General features: G+C 47.5%; 1 protein-coding gene across 2 annotated transcripts in view; it reads left to right on the top strand.

The window, feature by feature from the left end:
* The window catches only part of LOC141153876 (contactin-associated protein-like 5), a 536,901-nt gene that overhangs the window by 451,365 nt on the left and 64,342 nt on the right, over positions 1-21,194 (top strand). For both annotated transcript variants that reach the window (XM_073639117.1, XM_073639118.1), the window contains 3 exons: positions 4,000-4,218; positions 4,289-4,528; positions 6,088-6,312. In XM_073639117.1, coding sequence (XP_073495218.1) covers positions 4,000-4,218; positions 4,289-4,528; positions 6,088-6,312 — 684 coding nt within the window. The remainder of the gene's footprint in view (positions 1-3,999; positions 4,219-4,288; positions 4,529-6,087; positions 6,313-21,194) is intronic.

The raw sequence follows: 21,194 nt of genomic DNA, 5'->3' as shown, positions 1-21,194 counted from the left end.
AAGGGGTTAAGGCCAGATTGGCATTATCAGCTGGCCCTAAGCCCGAAATTCATGGGGTCACGCCAATATTAGACATGACCACCATGAATTTCTAGTAAAGTATTTAAAAAAAACACAACACCCAGAATAAAGTCCTTTAATTGAAATAAACACACAATTCTTTATTGTTCTAAATTAAACTCTACTTACCATCACGCCCATTCCAGCTGAAGCCAACGATCTCCTGCAATAAAAGAAAAATAATAAAGCAACCTCATCCTTACCTTTCCATGGTTCCCAGGACAGCTTCAGCTCTGCTACATCGAGATGACAGGCTGGACCGCAGCAGAACGCTGTCATCCAGCCTGTCATCCCGCAGACACTGAGAAGCGCAGGCTTGCTTGCGCTCCTCAGTGTCTCTCTGTGACGGCATCCAGATGAGCCGAGGTCATGTCCAATGAACTCGGCTCACCTCATGCACGTCACTGACAGCGTGGGAAAATTCTCCTGCACTCAGCGCTTCAGCGTGAGAATTTTCCCACGCTGTCAGTGACGTGCATGAGGTGAGCCGAGTTCATTGGACATGAACTCGGCTCATCTGGATGCCGTCACAGAGAGACACTGAGGAGCGCAAGCATGCCTGCGCTTCTCAGTGTCTGCGGGATGACAGGCTGGATGGCAGCGTTCTGCTGCGGTCCAGCCTGTCATCTCGATGTAGCAGAGCTGAAGCTGTCCTGGGAACCATGGAAAGGTAAGGATGAGGTTGATTTATTATTTTTCTTTTATTGCAGTAGATCGTTGGCTTCAGCTGGAATGGGCGTGATGGTATGTAGAGTTTAATTTAGAACAATAAAGAATTGTGTGTTTATTTCAATTAAAGGACTTTATTCTGGGTGTTTGTGTTTTTTTTTTTAACTTTGACTATGGGGTTAGTAATGGGGGTGTCTTATAGACGCCTCTCCATTACTAACCTGGGCTTGATGTCAGCTGGCATTATAAGCTGACATCAACCCCAACCCTATTACCCCACTGCCACCGCTACAGGGCAGTGGGAAGAGCGAGGCTAAGTGCCAGAATTGGCGCATCCTATGGATGCGCCATTTCTGGGGAGGCTGACGGCTGGTGTTTCTAGCCTGGGAGGGGGTCAATATTCATGGCACCCTTCCTGGGCTATTAATATCAGCCCCCAGCTGTCTGCCTAGCCTTTGCTAGCTATTAAATTAGGCGGGACCCCACGTCATTTTTTTGAGGGGGTCCCCCATTTTAATAGCTAGTAAAGGCTAGGTATTCAGCTGGGGGCTGATATTAGTAGCCTGGGAAGCTCCATGGGTATTACCCCCTTCCCAGGCTTCAAACATCTGCCCCAGGTATCTGCTTAACCTCCGCTAGAGACTAAAATTATGGGGAACCCCACGCCAATTTTTTTTAAAATAAATCCTTTATTTTAACACTAAATGACAAGTACAGTAATCAACACTGTCACTCTACTTCATATATATGTGACTGACATGTTTCTGTCTATCTAATCTATGTATGATTCTCTATTCTAAATTGTCGGGTACCGCTGCTGAATTGCCGGCCGGCTTTTTTAAAGAGACGGTGCATGAAAACACTATTATATTTTTAAATAAATCCTTTACACTAAATGACAAGTACAGTAAGCAACACTGTCACTGTACTTCATATATATGTGACTGACATGTTTCTATCTATCTAATCTATGTGTGAAGCTCTATTCTGTCTGTTATAAATTGTCGGGTACCGCTGCTGAATTGCCGGCCGGCTTTTTTAAAGAGACAGTGCATGAAAACACAATTATTTTTTTAAATAAATACTTTACACTAAATGACAAGTACAGTAAGCAACACTGTCACTGTACTTCATATATATGTAACTGACATGTTTCTATCCATCTAATCTATGTGTGAAGCTCTATTCTTTCTGTTGTAAATTGTCGGGTACCGGTGTATGCCGCTGATGAATTGCCGGCTTTTCGCGTAATACATTCTGCATTATTCTTAGTCGTTTTACTTCATGTAGAATTAACCTACAAGGAAAGAAAGGGTTTATTTTCATTCCGATATTTGTGTCCCATTGACTTGCATTGGTTTCCGGTATCGGAATCGGCGATATCCGATACTTTTTGGGTATCGGTCCGATCCAATCCGATACGATATTTCCTGATATCGGAAGGTATCGCTCAACACTACTCATGAGCAAACTGCTCCAGTTGTCTCGTGTTTGAAGGTTGCCTTTTCCAGACGGCATGTTTCAGCTCTTTCCAAAGATGCTCAATAGGATTTAGGTCAGGGCTCATAGAAGGCCACTTCAGAATAGTCCAATGTTTTCCTCTTAGCCATTCATGGGTGTTTTTAGCTGTGTGTTTTGGGTCATTATCCTGTTGCAAGACCCATGACCTGCGACTGAGACCAAGCTTTCTGACACAGGGCATCACATTTCTCTCTAGAATCCCTTGATAGTCTTGAGATTTCATTGTACCCTGCACAGATTCAAGACACCCTGTGCCAGATGAAGCAAAGCAGCCCAAAACATAACAGAGCCTCCTCCATGATTGAAAGTAGGAACAGTGTTCTTTTCTTGATATGCTTCATTTTTCCATCTGTGAACATAGAGCTGATGTGCGTTTCCAAAAACTTTCATTTTTGTCTCATCCGTCCATACAACATTCTCTCAGAAGCTTTGTGGCTTGTCAACATGTAGTTTGGCAAAAGTCTGGCTTTTTTATGATTTTTTTTTCAACAATGGTGTTCTCCTTGGTCGTTTCCCATGAAGTCCACTTTGGATCAAACAACGACGGATGGTGCGATCTGACACTGATGTTCCTTGAGCTTGAAGTTCACCTTTAATCTCTTTAGAAGTTATCCTGGGCTCTTTTGTTACCATTAGTATTTTCCATCTATTTGATTTGTCATCAATTTTCCTCCTGCGGCCACATCCAGGGAGGTTGGTTACAGTCCCATGGATCTTAAATTTCTGAATAATATGTGCAACTGTAGTCACAAGAACATCAAGCTGCTTGGAGATGGTCTGATAACCTTTACCTTAACATGCTTGTCTATAATTTTCTTTCTAATCTCCTGAGACACCTCTTTCCTTTGCTTCCTCTGGTCCATGTTGAGTGTGGTACACACCATGTCACCAAACAGCACAGTGAGTATCTGTAGCCCTATATACAGGCCCACTGACTGATTACAAGATTGTAGACACCTGTGATGCTAATTAGTGGACACCACTTGATTTAACATGTCCCTTTTGTCACATTATTTTCAGAGGTACCATCATTTCTGTCCAGGTCTATTTCATGAGTTTAACTTTTAAAAAAACTCTGTGGAAGCAAGGTTGAAAAGCAATATCTGACTTTCATTTTTTCATTTCCATAGATTTTTAATTTATTATTACTTTTGTCAGATTCAAGTTATTTCTGTGGCCATTGTGGGTTTTTCTTTCATTAAACGAGGGGTACCAACAATTTGACCACGTGTGTATGTTGTGTATGTTCATATTTTGCGTATGTCATCATATATTCTCAAGTGCAAATCTGTTATATTGCGGCAACATTAGTACAAATCGAGACAAGCAGAGAAGCTATAAAAAAACAAAGAAAAATAATTTTGCAGCACTGGAGTAAATAATCTTTCGCAGTCTCAGCGGAATGATAAAATAAAGAGAATATTTAACAAATGGCGGCGTCTCGGGCGAATTTATCTGCTTGCTTGTTCTATGTGGGAGGAAAGAGAATGCTTTATAGTTAAATGTTTAGATTTTTTTCCTCATTTACACGTAATAAATTATTCATCAGAAAATGTTGCTTTTTAAATGTTAAGAACTGAGAAATAAATGTAAAAAAAAACCCAAAAGTTATTTTAAGCAGGTAAGTAATGAAACGAGTGGAGCTGAATTTAAGACAACCACTATATTCTCAGCTGTCTACTTATAGTAAAGTAAGGAAATGAATTAAAATAAGTATTGATTAATATATTGACTGTTTCCACTTTACAGCTCCCTACCAGGTCACATTTTCATTCGATGTGGGGAACGGGCCCTTGGAGGTCTCTTTGCAATCAATCTCGGCATTAAATGATGGTCAGTGGCATCAAGTCAGAGCTGAGAGGACTATTAAAGAAGTTAGTCTCCTCATAGACAACCAGCCAAGAAAACTAGTGCAGAGTCCATCTGATGGACGAGTCCGTGTCCTGCCCAGTGCTCAGCTGTATGTAGGTGAGTAGAGGACTACATTATGCCCCCGTTTTTGCTAATACCAGTGTTATAAGGTATTTGTTTCCTCCAGGAGGGACTTCATCCCGGCATAAAGGCTTTGTGGGCTGTATACGTTCTCTCAAGATAAATGGACAAATCCTAGATCTGGAAGAAAAGGCCAGGGTGACCCTGGGAATCCGTCCAGGATGCCCTGGCCACTGTAGCAGCTATGGAAACTTATGTCACAATAACGGAAAGTGCTTGGAGAAGCGTAACGGATACAACTGCGACTGCACCAACTCTGCCTATGAAGGACCTTATTGTACAAAAGGTGAGAAGTTTCATTCCAGGAATCATTGAGCCTGAATGTTCTCCCCTGTCTAAGCAATACATTCTTGTTGGGAGGAGCACCTAATGATAAATTGCTGGAAAGGTAGAGATTTACATTCCCTCCTATCCTTGGGATCAATGGTATTGGGGATTATCAAGGAAAGGGAGTTTAAAACGTTCTAATAGATAGATTTGGAAAAGTTTGAGTTCCCCAACACTTTCAAGATCTACATCATTGATAGATTGACGCAATATATCAGTCTGAAGTCCAGACTGTTTTATTCTCATAGGCCTTGATTCATCAAAGCAATTTTTCCAGAATTCTACTGTAAATCACTTAAAAAAATTGCTATTTTTTTGCTCCAGCCGTAGTGGCGCAAAAATCACGTCTTTTGCCTTTTTCACATCAGTTTCCTCCAGTTCTGCCAAAATGGGTGGAGCCGAGGCGTGACGAGGGTGCAGGTGGAGTGTAGCACCATAGCATATCTAATTCATGACAAGCTCTGGCGTTCCTTACGACATAAATTATACTTATACTAATATTTTTGGCATAAAGCACGCCACTTGTCAGATGCTCCTGATTCATTAAGAGCCATGCGTCTGGCTCCAACAAGCCATTTCAACTTGAAGACTAGATAGACATGTATCAACTATTCAGTTTGGAGCAGGACTAGGTATATATGGTACACAGTTTGTGAAGTTAAAGGGGGTGACCACTACTGGACAGCACCTGCTTGACCAATTCAGGGCCCCATAGAAAAGAGAAACAATAGTCCTGATTCATCAAGACTGGTGTGGTTCACGCCGTTTTTGATTCTGGGATGTAGTGGATTTAGACACTCTAAATTCAGGAAGAGGCGTACGCCTCTTAATTAATCAGGAGTGTCTGATGAGCAACATACCCCTCTGTGTGCACTTTGCCACAAATCCTAGTCCAGACCCTTCTGAAGTGTAAATGCCGCTGCTCGTCATGAATTTGACAAGCCGCGGTTGCGCAGCCACCATCCCACTCTAGGTCTGCCCATCTCGGCAGAGCTGGGAGAAAATGGCATGAAGACATTGATGGTCACAAATTTAGGCTCAACTCTGAGTTGCGCCTAAATTTGCTACTTTTCAAAGCTAGTACGCCAGAATTTCGGATGAAAGCCTTGATGAATTGGGCCCAATGTATGCTCACATACCGCAGTGGTGCTCTTCCAGTGATGCCGATGTTGTCTGTTCCTGGCGAACGAGATGATTTTGTTGTGTCATATAACCACTACAACCTATCTGCTATCAATGATCGACTACAGCTCATCAATATTCCATCAGTGGACAATAATTCTGACAAAATAGGCTGCAGCTAGTCTGTCCAACAGTCCGGAATAATAATTTTGTTTTGTTATGTTAACCCAAAAGTTATCGTGACTTGGATGTGATTCATCTAGACTACCAGTCTGGCCCGGGGTGAAAGCCTAAATACACAATACCAGGGTGTAAGCCTTTTGGCCATTGATCCAAATACAGTTCTCATCTATGTGATTTTTAAGCCTGTGTTTTCTCTTTTATGTGCCTTTTTAGAAGTTTCTGCTATGTTTGAAGCTGGAACCTCAGTCACATATATTTTCCAAGAGCCGTATCCAGTGTCCAGGAATAGCAGTGCTTCAGCTTCATCCATATATGCTGATACGGTGATATCAAGGGAGAATATTGCTTTCAGCTTTATGACAGCTCAAGCACCAAGCCTATTACTCTACGTGACCTCTGTATATCAGGATTACCTAGCTGTAATGCTCTGCAGAAATGGTAAGTGTGAGCCACACAAGCTATCTACATAAAGCCTTACTTATCCTGCATGAATTTTATGCAAAGTCATGTAATACTCCATAGTTGCACTCACTCCACAAACATTATATACATGTCTTCCATTATAACTGCACACGTTAAAACTTGAGGATCTTAGAGCTCATTTTGATCAAAGTGTATGAGCCCATCTGCAAGCTACAATGCAACTTCTTTCGGATGGGACCCTGTACTAAACACTCACATATCTCTGTGCAGAGTCCTCAAATCTACTGGGGAGGCAAAATATATCACTTAACTTTGGTCTAATTAATGACACGCTTGGAAAAATCTGTGAATAGGGTCCACCCAAAACTCTGTCGGCTTGTACCCCAATGGTCGAACACCCTATACAGCCTTTCCTAGACTGTTTGCAATTATAATAAAATATATCTGTACTTTTATATTTCTCTCAAGGCTAAGACACAAAGAGAAATAAGTCTTTTTGGTATAGGGTCCCATCTAAAAGAAGTCGCCTTGATTCTGGCAGATGGGCTCATACACTTTGCTGAAAATGTGCAGAAAGAACCTTAACATTTTATGTTTGTGGCAATAGTGAAATACTGTAAATTGTATTCAATGTTCACAGAGTGCTGTTTCGTAGTATTTGCATGCAGTATATACGTGTATATAGTAGGTACAGAGTATACATTTAATACTCTAGGTAGCATGGGCCTTTCTGTAGATCTTATGCACTCTGCTGGTAAAGTCACTGTGTACATATATACCGTAGATAGATATGTATATATATAATATATATACATATATACAGTGTATATTATGAAATTGATCTAGCATGTCTTGCAATTTTCATTTTTAATGGTTTGTCAGGCAAAAGTAAGTCATCACATATCCACAGGTGGAAGTCTGACTACTGGGTCCTGCACCCATCAGCAGACCAGGGAACTTTATCCATGTTAAGGCTCCCATACACATTTGACTAAAGTCGATATCGTTGAGCACAGTTGACGGTGTATTTTGCATGGGGGAACCAGCCGACTAATGGTCAGGGGAGATGTTAATCATGCATGTCCAATTTTGCACTGCTTTGCTCTCCTGGAGACATGTGAGCAGGCGGCTTTCTTATAGAAAGCATTGGAACGGTTGGCCAGACGAGCACTCCTGAGTATGGGAGAGTTGACTGAGATGATATGTCGAAGCATCATACTGCCAACAGAAATCTAATGTGTATGGACAGCCTTAGAAAAGAAGCAGCAGTGCACATGCTCGACCATCGTTCATTCTGTATGGGGCTGCCGAGTGTTGCGCTTGGCTTTTCTAGCCAGTTCCGTAGAGAATGAATGGAGCAGTTCAAGCATTTGACCTGCCACTCTGTTTTGTAACGGGTATAAAAGTTCTCCGATGGGAATAAAAATTCCCCCTTCTGCTGATCAGTGAGGGTCCCCTACCTATCAGTAAGTTATCACCTATCCTTCACTGGACAACCCCTTTAACTTTGCTACATCTGAGAGTCTGGTTATACTTGATTGTTTTCCACGATAGCCGCAATGGCTGAATTTGGTTCTTAGTAAGTATATAAAGAGCTGAACTCTCCAGAGATTTTATTTTCATGCTGCCACCAGTGGAGGAAGGCATTAGCTCTCCTGCTAAAACTGTGCACCTATGACAGGTTCCTTATAGATAAAGCATACCTGGTGGCTGAGTATGCAGCATTATAGAATTACATTGCTGGCAGCCATATTTTAGCATGGTGAATGCTAATGACCCGGGGGCTTGTGCTTGATCAGCTGATTATCCCCTCATCCGCTCCGCCTGAGACCACGCTTGTAATCTGGTAAATAAATTGCTTGGCTCATTTGTTTCTGTGACAATTTACTCACTTTTTGAGTCATAATTAAAACTTGGGGAGGAGCTGCAGATCCGCTCTTTTATCCCAGCAGCTGCCGGTACGACTAGCGAATGTAACAAATCCAAGTCCCTTGGGGGGAAACGCTAATTAAGAAGCAGGTTTCTTCCCCGGCTATGCAGATGGCGGCACTTACTATTCTTCAATTCTTTATTATTATTCATCACATCCATTGAGGCGGCAGAGCTACAATGTGAGGTTTTCAGTATATTACCACTAAAATAGTGCACGCTGGCAGCATAATGCGGACCTCTCAGGTCCCAATGCTGAATCTATAAGAGGACCCCATTTACCACCGGCATTTTATGCTACCTTTGTCATGTTATCACTTGTAGGGGCTTTTGTCATGTTATCACTTATAGGACCCTTTGTCATGTTATCACTTGTAGGGGCTTTTGTCATGTTATCACTTATAGGACCTTTTGTCATGTTATCACTTGTAGGGGCTTTTGTCATGTTATTGACGCGCCCCCTGGGCTGTGGGGTACTCGGTGTCAGGCCGGTCGTTGCTAGCGGTGATGTCACAGTGGCGGTGACCCGGTCCCTGACCCCGGGCGGTCAATCAAAAGGGGAATATTTACAGGGGCATTTATAGTTTTTATATATAGTTTGTGATGCCACCTGTGGTATGCAGCTATAAGGAGCCGCCGCTGCTGTGCTGATCCTCTGGAGCTGATGATGACGCAACAGAGTTGATTCAGCTCTCCACAGGCTGAGCTTAGCTCCAGGGCAGGGAATGTGGTAGTTGTTATAGGTGATGCTGGGCGTTGTAGTGCAGGGGTGATGGCGCAGATAATAATCACAGAGACAGTGGGGTGCAGTCTTCAGGGTCTTTACTCACGGTTGTTGCAGTCCAAGTTACAGGTACCGGTGTAACTTCCCTCGTCGTGCTGCGCTTACTCAGGGAGGGGTTCAGCCAACCCTCAGATATCTCTGGAGTACTTAGCGGGACCCCCTTCTGTGTGTTCTCTCTCTCTGGCCGTCTCCCTGCACCTTATACCTAGTGTCCCAATCCGGTACCCGCGGGCCTTTGTCGGGCGACGTCTGTTCCGTCCCATGGGTCCTCTATGGCTACCTTCTTGGTGACACTAATATGGACTGTTGGCTGCAGGACTGGAAATACTACAGCCTCCGGTTTCTAGTTGAGACATAAAGTACTCCGCTAGTTGAGGAACCGGTCCCCTTTGTGCGGCCTGAGCCCTCCACCTCCTGGTAGATTCGGGCGTACGGGTGGCCTCCAGCTCTGCCCATACACCTGGGGTCCCTTCCTCATTCCTGGAGCCTTTCCTGCTCCTCTCCTCCTCTCTCTTCAGTCCTAGGCCTCTCCTCAGGCCCTCCTCCTGAGCAGAGCTCCTACAGAGCTCCTGCTCTCTCCACTTCTCCTCTGACTGACTGAACTGACTTCCCAAGATGGTTCCCTCTTTTATATTACTTCCTTTCATGTGCTCCCCTAATCTTCTTCCTCCACCCACTCCCTCTACATAGTTCCACCCTCCAGCTGGGGACCAGGGACTGTGCTCTCCCTTAGGAGCAATCTCGCCCTGCCCCCACTGAAGTGGAATGTGTTGAATGGAGGTTTTAGGGTCCCGGGCAGTACTCCTTCCTTACCTGAGAGTGAGATGCCACACCTCTGGGTGAGATGCAGTACCTCTGTGGCGACCGAACCCTCAGGGCCGCCACACTATCACTTGTTGGGGCTTTTCTCATGTTATCACCTATAGGGCCTTTTGTCATGTTATCACTTATAGGACCCTTTGTCATGTTATCACTTGTAGGGGCTTTTGTCTGGTTATCACTTGTAGGGGCTTTTGTCATGTTATCACTTGTAGGACCTTTTGTCATGCTATCACTTATAGGGGCTTTTGACTCCATCAGAGTTCAGGACCCTCGTGACACAGTATTTTCAGCATCCCTATAGCCAAGAACTTGTGTACAGTATTTTAAAGGGAATCTGTCAGTAGGATTTCACACCCAGCATTATATATATGTGCCTGTAGCTCTTTCAAAGACAAGTCCAGCAATACCTTTACATGGTCTGTCCACTCCTCCATTACTGAGAAATCAGCAATTGAATTGATATGCAAATGAGGTTTAAGTGCCATGGTAGATATGAAGCCTCTGTCACTCCAGCTCTTTCCCCTGCCCAGTTCTGTCTCCACCTGATTGACTGATAGCTCCTTTGTCTGAAGTCATACAGCATAGAGTCTGTCAGTCAAGCAGGAGGAGGCACCTTGTGGGGAATAGAGTCCTTTGTTTAATGCTGTTATAGTGTCGGCCATCATTACCTCTTGTGTTCGGGCATTCAAGTCTGACTGCTCTGACTGTAAAGAACCCTTTCCTGTTTTGCAGCCAGTATCCTCTTTCTTCCACCTGTAATGAGTGCCCCCAGGTCCTTAGTATGGTCTTTGGAAGGAATAAGTCATGTGCCAATCCTTTGTACTGACCACACATGTATTTATACGTATAAATGAGTTGGTCTCTGATAGGACATTTTCTAAGTTAGACAAGCCCAACTTTTCCAATCTCTCATATGAGAGGCCTCCATCCCTTGTAATAATCTACTTGTCTCCTTTAAACTAACTCTAACTTCTGAATATCCTATTTAAAATATGGAGCCCAAAACTGGATCCCATATTCCAGATGTGGCCTCACCAGTGATTTATAGAAGGGTAACAATACGTTGAGATCACAGGCTTTTATTTCTCTTTTTATACACCCTAAAATCTTGTTTGGTTTTGCGGCTGCTGCTTGACATTGAGTACTGCTGCTCAGCTTACTTGTAACCAGAATACCCAAGTCCTTCTCCTGTTCTGTAGTCCCGAGTATACTCCCATCTAATGTATATGCAGCAATAGGATTACTCCGTTCTAGGTGCATTACTCTACATTTATCTACATTAAACCTCTTCTGGCAAGTGTTTCATCATGCGTATAGGAGAGTCAGGAGCCATATCTGTCTGACAAACAAATATTTGACCAATAGCTATCTCCTGGTCATCTTTAATCATATATTACATACATTTCATAGTTGAATATGATGTAGTGTTGATACTTTGTAGTTTCTTGTAGCAGTTTTTTACCAGTTCCTGTTTGCTACTCTACTTGCCTTCAGAGCTGCATTCAGCATTCTTCTAGCTTGTTCTTGCTGCATCACTTGAGCTTGAGCTTCTATGCTGTATTGAGGGAGATGTAGTGTAGTCTGTAGGGAAAAAAATCAGTACCTTTCACTAAAATAAAGTGCACTGTATTGTGGGTGTTTAGCGATATCATTAATGGTACGTCCAAATGCCGGAAACAGAATTCTGCTTACAGCTATGGATGTAATGGAGATGTCAGAATCTAACATGATGAAAAAATGGAAGGGTGAAGATTCAATTATCATTCTCTGAAATTCCCCCTGTAACAGGAGGAGTGACGCTCTGCATCTCAGCAGGACTTTACAGCACATTTGTCACTCAGTAGAATGGGTTACCTTCCGAAGTGGAAACCTACCAAGATGCAGCGTGTCGCTCCTTCTGAAACGGGGGGGGGGGGGGGATTTCAGAGAAGCAGGGTGATAATTGAATTTTCACCATTCCCTGTTTTCATCTTGCCTGATCCCGCCGTCTCTCTCTCCGAGTCTTTGTTCTTCAAAAAATATGTAGAAACAGCTATTACACCTGTGAATCTGTCCTGACAGCGACTTTGTAAGCGATTTTGCTTGGCTGCGTGTTGCGTCACGGAATTAATTCGATTTCACAGTTTATCGGCTTCTAAAGAGAATAAAGAAAAAGATCTAAAAATGAAAAAAACGCAAAAAGGATGAAAATAGAAAGAAAGTAAATCCTCACATTGCCTTCTACAGCAGAGGCTGGATAGGATGAGCATTGAGATCCCTCCGATCAGCTGCAAATCTTCATGCCGCTCTGTTAGCCGCCTATTATTACAGAGGGTCAGCTTTTGCTCTGTATAGTAGTCTCATGTGGTGTATTTGTTTGTGCCCTGTCATAAAATACAAAAATAATTAGCAACGTCTTCATAGTTGCTCTCAAGTACAATCTCTACTGGTTCTGCCATAAGAAATCAATTACCTTCTGGGGCTTAAAGGAGACTTGTCATCAGATCAAAAGGGGCTAGTCTTTGTTACTAGATCTTCATGCCGCTCTGTTAGCCGCCTATTATTACAGAGGGTCAGCTTTTGCTTTGTATAGTAGTGTAACGTGGGGCATTTGTTTGTGCCCTGTCATAAAATACAAAAATAATTAGCAACGTCTTCATAGTTGCTCTACTGGTTCATAAGAAATCAAGTTACCTTCTGGGCCTTAAAGGAGACTTATCATCAGATCAAGAGGGGCTAGTCTTTGTTACTAGAAGCAAGTAGAAAAAACTCACTGGTGCAGAGATGACTCGCCCCCTGGGCCATGGGGCACTCGGATCCGGGCAATAGGGAACGATGGGGGTAGTAGTGGCAACCCGGTTCCGTGGCTCAGGGTGGTCAGGCCAGTGGTAGTCTGCTATGCGCTCCAAATAATGTCCGACTACGCCACCCGTGGATTGCGGTTATTAGGAACCGCCGCTGCATGCAGACCGCTGGGGCTGATGAGGTGTGCAGCTAGGGTAATGTGACTCCCCACGGGAAGAGTGCGGCCCCAGGGCAGTATAGTGGATGGTGGGAGTGATGGTAGTGAGAGTCCCAGTGCTGATAGTGCTGGAGGAGCACATAGCACACAGACAACAGGTTGCAGTCCAGGGTCTTTACTGAAACAGGTAAACTGACCCATAAACAGTCCCAGCTAGGAGGGGACCTGGATGTCTGAGAGCAACGGGGAAATTGGCCCTGGTCAGGGTGAGGGTGTAGGCCTACCGTGCTTTCTGCGCTCCTTCTGGCTATCTCCTCCTGATAGGGTAACAGCCCACGTTTCCGAGCTTTCCGTGCTTTCTCGCCTGTATGGCCTGCGACGTGGGTTCCTTTCTGCTCCCAGCCTTGTACGGCTTTACTGGTCCCTTCGGTTGTGGCAGGGCCTCCAGGCTTCTTAGGCCAAGGAATGTACAGTCCCTTGCGGACTGGTTCTCTGCTGGGGGATGTGGAATCCTTCCAGCCTCAGACACCAAAGTCTGGTAAAGTTAAGTCTTTTCTCTGCGAAGACAGGCTCTCTTCGCCTCTTGTCTCTGGCTTGTGGCTCTCCTTCTGCCACACTTCCTCTTAGGTGCAATCAACTTTCTGTCCCTGCTCCACTCTGGGACACGTCTCAAAGCTGAGACAGGCAATCCAGTTCTCTCTAACCCTGCCCTCAGCACCAGCTTTTATAGGGGCAGCCAGCTCCCCCTACTGGCCTGAGACAGGAGGCATTGCATGCTAATGTTCCCCTGACCAGAGAACCTCCCCCTTGCTCTCAGACACAGCTTTATTACACTTGTGGCATCCAGGTAGGGTGACACATTCCCCCCTAGTGAAATTTAGTACTCCGGCACTAAACAATAAACAAAGACAATATGCATAACAATAAAACATTAATAGACAGACAACGCACAAATTGAGTTCTTAAGGTCACAGTGTGGCCTGTGACCGGGTGTCCATATGACCAACACAACGGGGAGCCATAACCAGGTGGGGGTCTGTCCTACCCCAAGTCCTTCACAGTCTTAGTTCATTCCTGGGTTAGGCTCAGAATGCAGTCCATACCAGGTCCCGGTTATACAAAGTCCATAACCTTTGAGTCCTTACGGTAGCTGCAAGAAACTGAAACAGAGTATTACCAAACATGCATGTAACTTTGCAAACGATTCAACATTTGACAACAGGGTTATTTACAATTTAGTGCACCCTATATTCTCCAGCGAGCGGGTATCTGCCCCTTTGTGCTCCTGGTTGACCTACGTAGCCCACTGTCTGGTGGTGGACCAACCTGGCTTTCCCCACTAGCGTTAGGGGTACAGCTACCAGCTGGGTGTACAGGTAGGGCAGGCAGCTGTCTGCGGGTCCTTTGGCTTACCGCAGGCATGGCAGGCTCACTGTCAGCAGAGGGTTGACTCTCCTGGGCTGCTGGAACAGGCTCTTCTGCCTCTGGAACCGCTTGCTCCTCTTCACCTTCCGGCTCTGGTGTTGGTTGTTGCTGGGCCGGTTGCAGGAAATGCAGGACGGGTACCACTATGGCATCATTTATGCGAGTCCAGGACTGAGGGAACTCTCCGAGAACGGTGCTGATCATTTCTTCCTTGTCCTCTGCGGGTTCAAGGTCACTCTGATCCTCTTCTGCACTACGGAGTTGCTCGGGGCACCTTTTGAGGTGGTCTCTGGAGACGACACTAGTGGTTTCTCCTCCGTCCTTGGTGATCACGCACACCTTTGGGTTGTCGTGGTCAGACTGCAGTACGGTGTAGGGTTCCCTTTCCCACTGGTCGTCCAACTTATGTAGCCTTCTTTTTCGCTTTAGGACTTGCTCACCAGGTTCTAGGGGACTAGCAGGGGCGTGTTGATTGAAGAGTCTTTCTTGCTTCTCTCTCACCTGGGCCAGGCTCTTCTCCACACTCTCCTGTACCTTCTTGTACTGCAGTTGCCTTTCCGTATCCCAGTCCGCATCCGGGGAGGTGTCCTCAGGTATTAGGACTCCCATCTCCAGGTCTCCGGGCATCTTACCTGGTCTAGCTCGCATCAGGTAAGCCGGGGTGCAGTTTGTAGCGTTCACCGGGATATTGTTGTACATGTCTATCAGGTCCGGCAGTTTTTCTGGCCACAGGCTGCGTTCCTCCAGGGGCAACGTCTTCAGGAGATCAATGACTATATTGTTCATCTTCTCACACATCCCATTGGTTTGGGGGTGGTAAGGTGTTGTACGAATCTTCTTACAGCCATAGAGGTTGCAGAACTCCTGGAAGATTTCAGCTTCAAACGCTGGACCCTGGTCTGTCAGGACCGGTTCCGGATACCCGTGTGGACGGCAGAAGTATTGCTGGAAGACTCTGGCCGCTGTTTGGGCTGTCAAGTCCTTTACCGGGACCACCACTAGAAAACGGGAATAGTGGTCCACGATTGTCAGGGCATAGATGTATCCGGACCGGCTTGGAGCCAATTTGACGTGGTCCAGAGCTACCAGCTCAAGAGGCTGCGTGGTGACGATGGGCCTCAAGGGTGTCTTCTGGCTGGTGCGGTCCTTCCTCCTCAGGTGACAAGGGCCACAGTCTCTGCACCATTTTTCTACAGCTCCTCTCATGCCGACCCAAAAGAACCTTCCTCTTAGTAGGAACTCCAGTTTCTTCCAACCGAAGTGTCCCGCTCTGTCATGGTAAGCCCCCAGGACCATAGCTGCATCTCGCCTTGGGACCACGACTTGCCAGGTCAGCTCGTGCGTCCGGTGGTTAACAATCCTTCTGCACAACTTGCCTTCGTAGAGGAACAGCTTGCTCTTCTCCTTCCATAGCTGCTTGGCTTCCTCTGGGGCATCTGGATCTAGGCGGGCGTCTTCCCGGGTCAGCAGATCTTTCACCAGGCGGACAGCAGGGTCACTATCTTGAGTTTCGGCCCAGCTGTGGTGAGGTAGGGGATTCATCATCACAGTTGTTAGATCCTCCTCCTTCACGCGGTGAGAGTGTTGAGCGGCTCCATACCGGTGAAACGTGGGGAGTTCTACCTCTTCCAGCTCTTCTGGGTCTTCGTCACCTTCAGGTAAGTGAGGCATTCTTGATAGGGCGTCCGCGTTGGCGTTGGTTTTGCCTGCCCGGTACTTGATCACGAAGTCATAGTTGGAGAGACGGGCCATCCACCGCTGTTCCAGGGCACCCAGTCTTGCATTGTCCAGGTGTGTCAACGGGTTGTTGTCCGTGTACACGGTGAACTTTGCAGAGGCCAGGTAATGCTTGAAGCGTTCCGTCACGGCCCACACCACCGCCAAGAATTCTAGCTTGAAGGACCTGTAATTCTCCGGGTTCCTTTCGGTGGGCCTCAGCTTCCGGCTGGCGTATGCGATCACCCGTTCTCTGCCCTCTTGGTTTTGGGACAGTACGGTTCCCAGTCCCACATTACTGGCATCTGTGTGGAGAATGAAAGGCTGGCCATAATCAGGGTAGGCCAGGATCTCATCCCAAGTGAGGGCCAACTTTAGCTGGCGGAAGGACTCCTCTTCCGGTTTATCCCACTTGAAGGGTGGCTTTTGACTTCTGGACTTGGACTGTCCGATCAGGAGGTCCTGCATAGGAGCTGCCATCTTAGTGAACCCGGGGATGAACCTTCGGTAGTAGCCTACCAACCCGAGAAACTGTCTCACCTCTTTGATGTTCGAGGGGCTTGGCCAGCTCTTGATTGCCGTGACCTTGTCAGGGTCGGGGGCCACTCCTTCGGCGCTTACCACGTGCCCTAGGTACTGGACCTTCGGTTTCAGCAGGTGACACTTTGATGGTTTCACCTTCAGGCCATAGCCTGCCAGGGCTTCGAACACCTCAGCCAGGTGCTTGAGATGGTCCTCGTAGGTCTTCGAATAGACAATCACGTCGTCCAGGTAAAGGAGGACCGTCTCGAAGTTTCGGTGCCCTAGACAGCATTCCATCAGCCGCTGGAAGGTCCCTGGTGCGTTGCAGAGCCCGAAAGGCATACAGTTGAATTCGCTCAGTCCCATCGGGGTGGTGAAGGCGGTCTTCTCCTTGTCAGCCTCTGCCACAGGAACCTGCCAGTACCCGCTAGTAAGGTCCAAAGTAGAAAAGAAGTTAGCAGATTTTAGTGCGGCTAAAGACTCTTCTATTCTAGGCAGCGGATATGCGTCTTTGTGAGTGATACGGTTGATTTGTCTATAGTCCACGCACATTCTCATGGTGCCGTCTTTCTTTTTGACCAGAACCAAAGGGGCTGCCCAGGGGCTACAGCTGTCTCTAATATCCCCAGCTTCTTTCATCTCTCTTAGCATGCCCTTTGCGTTCTGATAATGTGCAGGGGGTACAGGTCTGTGCCTCTCTTTTATTGGTGGGTGGCTCCCTGTGGGGATGTGGTGTTCTATCCCTTTTACTCTGCCGAAGTCTAGCGGGTGCTTACTAAAGACTCTCTCGTACTCCCGTACCACCCGGTAGACTCCTTGTTTTTGGTGCAGGGGAGTGGAGTCAGCACCCACGTGGAGTTTCTGGCACCAATCCTCCTTTTGTTTCTGGGAGCCATTACCCTCCGCCTGTGGAGATGGAGGCAAGGGTTCCACGGCCCTGATAGCTTGGTGTTCGACGACAAACAGTTTGGCGAGTGTAGCGTACCTGGGTAAGTGTACTTCCCTCTCCCCAATGTTGAGGATGCGGACGGGCACCCTCCCATGACGGACATCAACCACCCCCCGGGCTGTCAAAATGGTGGGCCTGCTGTCTGAGTACACGGGTTCTACCATGGCTTGGTAGTCTCTACCTCTCAACCCGATTGCAGTCCGACACCAGATCATCATTTCACTTTTGGGAGTCATGGAAATGGGGAATGGATCACTGAGTCTTACGCTACCGATCTCACCACCAGACAGTTCTACCTGCTGCCGTCTCATCAGGGCTTTTATCTCCTTGTTGAGGACTCTCTGTTGGCTGGAACTAGCATTCACCGCCACCTGTTGTAGAATTACAATTACTTCTGAAAGACAATTTTCAATTATGTTAGTACCCACAGTTATTTTAGGGTGACTTTCATGACGGTCAATGTCCACAATAATCACTCCCTGTGCCGGCAGTTCAACTTTACCAATTTTAATGGTCATCTCCTTGAACCCCATCTGCGGCACGGGTAAGCCATTACTGGCGATGATGCTCAAGTTACTGTCTGGATACCGTGTGATATCAGCATCAGTCCAATACTGCTTAAAAAGTACATAAGGGATTGTGGTTACTTGCGACCCAGTATCCAGCAAGGCGCTCATGGGGATACCATCCAGCACCACGGGTAAAACCGGGCGCCCCCCAACGTACTTATTACGCCAATTGTAAGGGCCTGGTGATCTTATGCCTGGGGGTCGGCACTCTGCCCCAGGTTGGACCCGTTTAAATTACAGTACCTGGAAATGTGTCCGGGCTGGTTGCAACGACGGCAAATGGGCTGTTCATCCTCTGCGTAGCGGTCTGTGGGCCTCCCTCGGAACGACGGGATCCTCCTCTGTCGACGCCATGGGACATCCTCCGGCCTTGAAGCCAGCTCGATGGGTCTTGACGGGTCCACTTGCAACGCCTGGATGGTCGTGGTCAACGCCGCGACGCTCCTGGTCAGCTCCTGGACTTGGTGGTGCAGGCCTTTCAACGGGGCTTGGTTCAGGGCCTGTGCATCAGCCTCCACGGAGTCCATAGAGGAGGGCGCCGCCTCCTGATGGTAGGTGATAGCAGGGCGCCGGGGGTTTATAGCGCCACTGGTTGCAGATTCACGGAGCACCCTTATGGCCCTGTCCTTAAATTGGGCAAAGGTCAGGTCGGGGTTCTGAAAGAACATGAGGCGCAGCTGGGCCCTGTGGGCGCTGGACAGCAAACCCGCTATGAATTGCTCTGTTAGCAGCTTATCGGTTTCCTGCACACTGCCAGGGTCAGTTTGTTGAATAGCCCTCAAGGCTTCCTGCAGATTTAGGGCATAGTCTCTGATGCTGTCCTGTGCCCGCTGCTTACATCCATAGAACCTCATTTTAATTTCAGCGGAGGTACGTGTATCAAAGGTACCCCTCAGCCGGGCCAGAATACCCTTCACAGTCCCTTTCTCCTCAATGGGCCATGATTTTACCTCCCTTTGGGCTGCGCCAGTTAACTGCCCTGTCAATATGCTGACCTTCTGTTTCTCTGTCAGGGGGTAAACTTGGAACAAACTATACAGTCTTTCCTTGAAGTCAGTTAGGGCATGGGGCTCCCCTGAGTATTTGGGCAGCCAGGCCGCTCCAGGGATGTAGGGCAAGGAAAAGGGCATCACCGCTGCTGCAGCTGCGTTGGTGGTAGTGGGCGCCTCTGTGTCCGACATCTTCCTCCCCCCTAGTGAAGTGTGGCCTACCTTCCGACGATCCTCCTCTGTAGGCCGCGGCTCCGCTGCTGCACTGGACGAGGACCTGGCGTCGCACTCCGATGACGTCAGCGTCGCTCTCTCTCCCTTCCAGGACCTTGCGCAGCGTCGGTGCGTGGGGCGGAGCTTCGGATCTCGCGCGGTTTTGACGTCCACGCCCCTCTTCTTCCCGCGCGGCGTCCTGGAGATGGCGTCCGATGGCGGGAAACAGCTGCAGATGGCGGGAAGACGGCAGAAGACGGCGGGAAACGGTCCAAGATGGCGTCTGATGGCGGGAATCGGCTCCGGATGGCGGGAAACGACTCCGGACGGCGGGAAACTTTGCCACAGGTAAGTTACGAAAGTCTTTTTCAGGCACGCAGTACCCGGTGGTTGCGGGCACGAAATCCTGCCGACTACGCCAAAGCTGACTCGCCCCCTGGGCCGTGGGGCACTCGGATCCGGGCAATAGGGAACGATGGGGGTAGTAGTGGCAACCCGGTTCCGTGGCTCAGGGTGGTCAGGCCAGTGGTAGTCTGCTATGCGCTCCAAATAATGTCCGACTACGCCACCCGAGGATTGCGGTTATTAGGAACCGCCGCTGCATGCAGACTGCTGGGGCTGATGAGGTGTGCAGCTAGGGTAATGTGACTCCCCACGGGAAGAGTGCGGCCCCAGGGCAGTATAGTGGATGGTGGGAGTGATGGTAGTGAGAGTCCCAGTGCTGATAGTGCTGGAGGAGCAAGGAGCACACAGACAACAGGTTGCAGTCCAGGGTCTTTACTGAAACAGGTAAACTGACCCATAAACAGTCCCAGCTAGGAGGGGACCTGGATGTCTGAGAGCAACGGGGAAATTGGCCCTGGTCAGGGTGAGGGTGTAGGCCTACCGTGCTTTCTGCGCTCCTTCTGGCTATCTCCTCCTGATAGGGTAACAGCCCACATTTCCGAGCTTTCCGTGCTTTCTCGCCTGTATGGCCTGCGACGTGGGTTCCTTTCTGCTCCCAGCCTTGTACAGCTTTACTGGTCCCTTCGGTTGTGGCAGGGGCTCCAGGCTTCTTAGGCCAAGGAATGTACAGTCCCTTGCGGACTGGTTCTCTGCTGGGGGATGTGGAATCCTTCCAGCCTCAGACACCAAAGTCTGGTAAAGTTAAGTCTTTTCTCTGCCAAGACAGGCTCTCTTCGCCTCTTGTCTCTGGCTTGTGGCTCTCCTTCTGCCACACTTCCTCTTAGGTGCAATCAACTTTCTGTCCCTGCTCCACTCTGGGACACGTCTCAAAGCTGAGACAGGCAATCCAGTTCTCTCTAACCCTGCCCTCAGCACCAGCTTTTATAGGGGCAGCCAGCTCCCCCTACTGGCCTGAGACAGGAGGCATTGCATGCTAATGTTCCCCTGACCAGAGAACCTCCCCCTTGCTCTCAGACACAGCTTTATTACACTTGTGGCATCCAGGTAGGGTGACACAGAGACACTGCTGGTAGTAATAAATAATAGGATGGTTCAGTGTATACTACTGCGCTAACATATATAGTACAGGTAATGCAGCCCAATAGTTCATAGGTACCTTCCACAACAGTGCAAAGTGATCTGTGCCCACAATGGGATATAGTGGGAGTAATGTTGGATTCAGGGATCATTAGATCGATAGTCACAGAGTATCCCCTGGTCCACTGCAGGGTGACTAGCTGAGTTCAGTTGTACTGGGTATGTACAGCACCGTTGGTTCAAGTAGTCAGATGAATAAAACTCTTAATATTCAAGAAGTTTTGTTAGCAGTCCTCCAGCTCCCATTTTATGGTAACAACTATGGCAGTGTCCTCTGTCAAGATAAAAATGTGACTGAGCATCCTGCTGAATCTGCTCCTCTCTTGTGCCCATCTGGAGTGATGGTAAACAGTGGAGAGTTCCTGCTGAAAGCCTCAGCACTTTGAGGAAGAAGGAGTGCCATCTCCTCCAAAAAGCATCTGTTTGTGACCGCACCGAGGTCCTGTAGCTGTGCTCTTAGTGATGTCACATTGTTCGCACCCCCCGCTAGTGCCAC

Source organism: Phyllobates terribilis, unplaced genomic scaffold, assembly GCF_046119375.1.
Source record: "Phyllobates terribilis strain yellow unplaced genomic scaffold, ASM4611937v1 Scaffold_7__3_contigs__length_470593459, whole genome shotgun sequence".
NCBI lineage: Eukaryota > Metazoa > Chordata > Amphibia > Anura > Dendrobatidae > Phyllobates > Phyllobates terribilis.
This window is presented reverse-complemented; position numbering and strand designations above follow the sequence as displayed.